This window comes from Polyodon spathula, chromosome 2 (genome assembly GCF_017654505.1).
Source record: "Polyodon spathula isolate WHYD16114869_AA chromosome 2, ASM1765450v1, whole genome shotgun sequence".
Classification (NCBI taxonomy): Eukaryota; Metazoa; Chordata; class Actinopteri; order Acipenseriformes; family Polyodontidae; genus Polyodon; species Polyodon spathula.
The window spans coordinates 90,573,314-90,580,471 of record NC_054535.1 but is presented as its reverse complement, the minus strand read 5'-3'; the positions used below and the strand labels follow the sequence as shown (position 1 = coordinate 90,580,471).

Sequence of the window (7,158 nt, the reverse complement as noted above, 5' to 3'; positions counted from 1 at the left end):
TAATATATATATATATATATATATATATATATATATATATATATATATATATATATATATATACACACACGTCATCATCTTCTTCAGTGTGCAGTCAGAGCCGCTTAATGTTAACAACTGTCGTATATATCATTAGTTACAACAAGCACTGTAAATCGAACAATAATAGACTACATTTAAAAGATTTGGACAATTAGAAAAACAAAACAAAAAAAGTTCACACTAATAACAGAAGAATGTAAAAGATACAATAAGAAAAACTATTGCTGACATAAACCTCACAATGTCGTATTTGCATTCAGTGGGAGCAACGAGCGAACTCACCAGAGACCTGGACAAACACCTTTCAAATTGAGGTCTCCAAGGGCTGCTTCTTAAAATGTTGTCAACTGAAATATACAAAGAACATTATTTTCATAGTTTTCCATGTTTACTGCCAAAGGCATTCACCTGTGGCTTTTAATGATTTTATTTTTCTTTGAATGTTTCTAAAATGTGTTCAATTGTTTTGTGTGAAAATAATGTAATGCATTTTTCTAAGGAATCAGGGAAATTGTTATTGTTGTATTAATTACAGATGATCTATTGCTTTAAAATACTTCGTAACATAAAACAATCTGTATTGTGATTTTCAGTGTTTAAAAAAATAAATACTAAATTCAACTTTAATAGATTTTACATAAAATACAAATATCTGTTTCTTCAGTCCGGTTTTGCATTACAACAAGGAAATCATGAATGTACATTTGAAACTGGGGCTAGTACATTATTTACAGCATGTCCTACAATCTGCTACATGTACTTAAATTATTTAAACATTAAACAATATATACAAATGAAATCATTTGCATCAGTAGAGGAAATCAGTGGTCAACATGTTTGTTACTACTGTACAGTATGATTTTAAGACTGCTAAATGTATTGCTTTTCCTAGAAAAGACCACCCACAGAAAACTCTGTTGCCAATAAGTTTTATTGAAGCTTATATTATCATGTCTGAAATAACAATCCCAGTGTCGAAATGGTTAATACCCTGTATCAACCAGTTATAAAACCCATTTATCTCTGAACCAGTTTAAAGAAATATCAATTCACTCTCCTTAAATACTGTTATTTTATTTTGGAACATAGTTTCAGAATACATAAAATACGCATTTTCAGAACAATTTATATTTACAAATGTACAAAACTGAACATCACTTAAAATTTATATTACATAATTATTTTGTCGAAGTACTGTCAAGGATAAAAAAAGACTGTTCTGTGGTAAGATTTTAAAATGTATTAATGACTTTACAAGTTATTGCACATTGGAACCACAGTGCATTTAAGATTGTCAATGAGAAACCTTTACCTGACTGTTGTCAAGCCTGTGGGCTGGAAGAGGTCACCTCCCTGACAAGCATGTGGCACTTAAGAGAACAATGGCTTCCTTTTTCCTTTGGTACCTTTAATAATATTTAAGACACTGAGCACCATCTAGCAGGATTACATACATTAAATGTATGGCTCTCTTAACCAGTACAAAAATATAAGTCTAATACACTGCTATGAAACCAAGTTCCAGGGAATGCATATATCAAAAATCTTTCAAAAGTCATTTTTCTTGCCCTGATATCCATATTTTCCAGTTATCCTTTAGCACCTGGTATTCCAAGTCTTGTCAAGGTAAATTTTGTTCCAGTTGAAAAGATGGTCTCCCTTGAGTCGAGACATACCTTTGAAATGACTGATACTGTATTCCCAGTCTTTGAAAGACTTGTCTGGTAATATTTAAAGATAAAGCGCTGGTATATGTTCATTACCATGGAAGACATGGCTTGTCTTGCACAATGCGGAGTGTCTTTAGGCAGTGTGTATTATAAACATTTTTTTTTAAATCTTCTCCTGCTTATAAGTGTCGTTTCATGTGTAGTGCCAAATGGTCTGACCTTGAAAAGGCACGGTCACATTTCTGACACTGGAAGGGGCGATGTCCAGTATGTTTCCTGTAGTGGCGAGTCAGTTCATCTGAGCGGGCAAACTTCCAGCCGCATCCCTCCCAATCACAGTGATAAGGCTTCTCCCCTAAAAAAAAGAAAGAAAACCCAGGCTATCAGATTTACTCTATTTTACTCTAATATATATATATATATATATATATATATATATATATATATATATATATATATATATATATATATATATATATATATATATAAATCCAGCAGTTTTGCCACTGCTGATCAGAAATGCTGAGGACTTTCCATGCATTTTCTCACATTTTCTGGTTTGTTTTACAAAACTAGTAAAAAATAGTGTTTCAGGGTCTTTTAGACAGTCAAATTGTTTGTTTCTCATTTGTAACAAAAGGAATGTTCTTTTTTTAAAATATGCAGCAATTAAAGGCTGGAGTAAATGCTTTAAAAATACACAAATATATTGTAGGTTTTGATAGTTTGGATTTCTTATCTATAACTTTTAATATATGATAATAAGTTCAGCAGTGGTACTACAAATAAACTTATTTATTACTTGGTGTTTAGTACTACTGATTACTACTGCATTCTGTAAAATGATTCTCATGCAGGGAATAAAGAAAAAGATGCTGTTTGAAACCCTTCATCTTTCGTGTCATCTACTGTTACAAAGTTTTATAATTACTATAATTATTGAACATGTTTATGTATTGCTTGCAGTACAATGGTATTCCCATACTGTTTCATAGAAAATGAGCAAGAGCTGTTAGTTTTAAAGGTTGCTATTCTATATCATTTGAAAAATATATCAGGGCATGCATTACTTTATACATAAGTGCATTATACCTTTTTGTCGCTAGCTGTATAGATATGCTAGTTCACGTTACGCAGACAAGGAAAACTGCAGCTCATTATGCTGTAAATCTTTTTTTAAATCTACTAACAGGTTATTCAGGTGGACACTGGGAGACTATGCAAATGTGAACTATAAGAAGTCTTTGTGTAATGTACTGACATTGTCTTCTCTGTCTTTACATTTGTGATGATATCCACTTACATTGCAATATAAAAACATGCACATCAACAATGTAAACTTCCCTCAATGTGATTCTTTATACCCTGATAAATGCAAAGCAAAGTGATACATGGAAGCATGGTAAAACAATCAGGTCACAGTATAGATACACATACAATACAATAATGTGGACACTGACGGAGGTTACAATGTATTGGTAAAAAAATAAATCAATAAATAAACTAAATACTAAATTACTCCAAACATTTTCAGTCTGTACTATGTAAAACAATTTATCAGAAAGAAATAGGCACATTTCCATTATTCCCATACCTAATGTCTGCAACTGATGTAAGCCATTAAGCGAAATGAAATCATGACGGTGTGGTTGTTGAAAAATAAATAGATTTAATTTTATATATTTTTTAATACATTTTGAATAAAAATAAAATAAAAAATCACTTCTTATATATTTTTGTAAAAGTTATTGCACAACAGCCTGGTATTGCATATGTATTTCTTGCGTGTTTTTCTATTGACTGAAAATAAAAAATAAAAAAAATTAGTTTTTTCTATTTTATGCGTACCTGTATGAGTTCGATGATGTGCCTTGAGATGGGAACTCTTGGTGTAAGTCTTTCCACAGCCTGCATAGTCGCACGTGTGTGTTGCTATCCTTTTCCTGGGCCAGGACCGACGACCTCTTTTTGGCTTGGGTTCTTCCGCCATGCAGCTTCCTGGAGACATGAGCTCTAAAGGTGAAGAGGGTGGAGTCAGCATCGCCCCTTCAACCAAATGTGGACTGTTTAAAGGACCTTTAAAAACATTTATATATAACTGACCTTGGTACTGGAGTGGAAGCTGTTGCTGGAAAGAAGGGTAGTTGCTAGGTGCATGGTAACCTTGTGGCAGTGGCAGTGGTGGGTGATTTAAAACCTGAGGTGAGATATGTCGTTCTCTATTCATGACTTCCTCGGGGCCAAGGGATGGTCCAGGTCTTTTGGCCACAGGCTGCCTCATGGTAAAATCAGGCTGTTCTAGTGGTGATCTTTGGCTATTTACGTGGGCCGGGTTACTTCCAAGATGGACATCCATTGGCAGTGTAACTGTGCAAGTACTGGTGTTCTCTTGTTTGATCCTGAAAGGCAATGTGCTGTCCATGCCAGTAGCGCTTTTGTTTACGTTAATGGTCTGGCTGTAGTCCCCCATGTCCATTGTTGTTTTTACCACAAACTTCCCTTGGAGGCTCGTGGGATGCAAGTATGCAGGGTCCAATTCGGGCCTCATGAGCTCAGCCACAAAGCCACCTGAGGGAGAAACATCACTAATATCTGGAATGGTGAAAGCGGACGAGGAATCCCTGCTGAACATCACATCACTGGCAGTGTCTTGTGGCGAAGGCAGTTGGTAAGTATAAGTGCCAGGGGAGGTGGCCACGTTTCTTGATGTGGAGGTCACTGGTTCCTGCTGATGCATGGTGTTTGATAATATAAAGTCATAGTCCAGTAGCTCAAGGTCCTCAGATTCCTTTTTGGTCATTGTACTCGAAAGGTCCCGGTCTTGTCTTTCATAGACTCGACCAGCGGAGACACCGGTTCTCTTCAGGTGAGACATCTCCTGTTTCCATCTCTGCAGATATAAATACATGATTTAATAAAACAATTTTCATAACTGTAGTAATGTCCTAACTTTAATACACACATAAACAGCTCCAGATTAAGACCACCCTAAGCCAGTCCATTTCAGTTTGGATTTAATATTAGTATTATTAAAATAAAACAATAATAATAATAATAATAATAATAATAATAATAATAATAATAATAATAATAATAATAAATAATAATAAGAATAATAATAATAATGTAAACGTATTAATAAGCCACATTTTACCAACTTTGAATTCAATTTAAGGTTTTGTAATACAAATGTAATTATCCTAATATAATTCATTCCTATACTCTAATATATACTTGTTTGAATTGTATTCCCCTGGTACAGGTGTAAATTGCACAACGCAGCGACCGCCCTGTTTAAACGTACCTTTCATTCTGCAGTGTGAAGGAAGTACTACCGGTATTGTATTCACCTCCTCAATAAAATATAATACAAACACACACACACACATATTACCTGAAAGACTGACGCTAACTATAATGATTTCATTGTAAACAGTTTTAAACTGGTAGTTTGGTATAGTCGCTTGCAAAGCATTTTGTCCGGAGAGGATCTCCCAGATGTTAGAGTCTCGAAAAGTTTCTAAAGCCAGCCTACGCCCTAAACTGCATTCATCGCTACAGTGAAAGGTGTGCAGCGCTGATACAGTACACTGACGACGAAAAAAGAAACTAATCGGCTACAACTGCAACACTCGCACGAAAAAGATAAGTTATTTGCATTCTATTGCTGTACATTTGATATGATAGCTATTAACACGACTGTAAGACGAGAGGAACAAAAAGAGCAGACATTGCTGTTTGTTCATCTTCGTTCACCTGTCACTTTGAACACCGTTCTTCAGTCAGGGGACATCAACACAGCCTACGTGTAAGCATTCCTAGAAAGTAATGAAAGTGTGTTCGTTTTGAATTGCAGACTTACATTGCTAGAGACTCCCTGTCCAGATGATGTATCCTTGACACTAGTGCCGGTGGCAAAGGTGGCAATGGAAGGTAGTGTCCCGCTCAGTGCCATGTCGAACTCGCTTGGTGGCTGGCTGAAAGAACAGAGGATGAGACCGTAAATCCGTTTCTTGTGATAAAGTCTCAAAAAAGCCTGTAAAAATGTGGCGAGTTTTATAGCAGGAACAGAGAAAAGCACGCACCTCATGAAAGAAAAGCAGTTGTTGATTGTTCAGCTTGCGAAGTATATTAAAAATTCTTGTGCACTCGAATTGTACAGAATAGTTTGCATTGGGATGCCAATTTCTTTCTTTTTTAGAGCAGTCTGTTAGTGTTATGAGGACTATGTCGGCAGCAGCACATACGTCCGAGGCAGCGAATGGAATGAAAAATGCAAATTGATCAATTGCGAGGTAAGACCCGGGGATTCCCTCCTTGTGCTGCCATGGAAAGACAGGATTCTGTTGCCTGAGACTGTAAGTGCAGCACCGCGCGCAGGGGCTTCCCTTCTTAACTCCTCACATCAAGACACGCCTCCCTAGCAGTTGCCCTAACAACTGTATAATCAAAACAGTATTAAAAGTCGACACGCTTGCGGGAGTGAGAGGGAATGGGTTGGGCCGTGTCGTCACAGACAGCAGCTGGCTGGCAAGCCTATTGACGTCACTGTTACTGTTTGGGACCAAAACACTAGGATGGCAACAGCACCGAGAGCTGTAGTGCGGCAGTGTTTGCTTGTATTTATTTTTAATACGAACGAGCCGGATTTACCCACAGAGCATGTAGTGTTTGGGATAAATAAAGAAACCAGCATTTGAGATTTTTTTTAAAGGTATATATATATATTGTTGGGATTTTGCAGAAGTCGACTTCATTAGACGTAATCCTGCATACTTTGTGTTGCCTTCAGATGATTTCGTCAGATCGGGTGATGCGTGTTGTCAATTGTTTACAAGTCCGGGGTGCAGTCTTAATCACAAATATGGCTTCATACCCAGGACGTTTTATTGTAAAAAACGCGCTGCGATATGTAGAGGTATGTTAGGTGTGTTGTAATGTATAATGTGTTGGCAGTTCCTGCAATGGTCATGATGTATACAGGTCATACCTGGTAGTTGTACTTTAAACTGGTCATAGATTCAGTAGTGTGTAACCCTGGTTTTGAAGCTGGTTAAAGTAGATTCAAGAAAAAAGGGAGCAGGGGAAATTCTCTCTCTCTCTCTCTCTCTCTCTCTCTCTCTCTCTCTCTCTCTCTCTCTCTATATATATATATATATATATATATATATATATATATATATAACAGAATCTTCTAAATTTACAAAACAATATTGTGTTTTATGCTGTTGATTTTAAACTGGCTTTAATTCTTAACGTCATTCTGATTTTGCTCTTAGTTTTATCATAGTGTAACAGTTCACAAACTTTTTACTCTTCAGTTATTTTAACTGTTTGTAAAGTCTGTTTTGAGGGATTAAATAAAATGTGGTTTTAATTGAACAACAATGTAGAACATTTTCATGAAAAAGAAACTCTTTAAAAAAACAAGCAGACTTCAAATAAC

At 35.9% G+C, this 7,158-nt stretch overlaps 1 protein-coding gene across 4 annotated transcripts; it reads right to left on the bottom strand.

The window, feature by feature from the left end:
* Nucleotides 1–281: 281 nt before the first annotated feature.
* LOC121303456 (Krueppel-like factor 4) lies at nucleotides 282–6,082 on the bottom strand. 4 transcript variants are annotated; one of them, XM_041234205.1, is made up of 5 exons: nucleotides 5,575–6,082; nucleotides 3,816–4,602; nucleotides 3,561–3,725; nucleotides 1,932–2,067; nucleotides 282–389 (listed from the first exon to the last, which is right to left on the bottom strand). In XM_041234205.1, exons 1-5 carry the CDS (start codon nucleotides 5,800–5,802, stop codon nucleotides 386–388), a joined length of 1,320 nt encoding a protein of 439 aa, XP_041090139.1. In that variant the 5' UTR covers nucleotides 5,803–6,082; the 3' UTR covers nucleotides 282–385. The 4 variants fall into 4 exon arrangements, with proteins under 4 accessions (XP_041090139.1, XP_041090122.1, XP_041090131.1 ...); XM_041234188.1 differs by lacking the exon at nucleotides 282–389 and having other exon boundaries at nucleotides 963–2,067; XM_041234197.1 differs by lacking the exon at nucleotides 282–389 and having other exon boundaries at nucleotides 963–2,067; nucleotides 3,561–4,602; nucleotides 5,575–5,689; nucleotides 5,798–6,082.
* Between the last annotated feature and the right edge of the window lie 1,076 nt (nucleotides 6,083–7,158).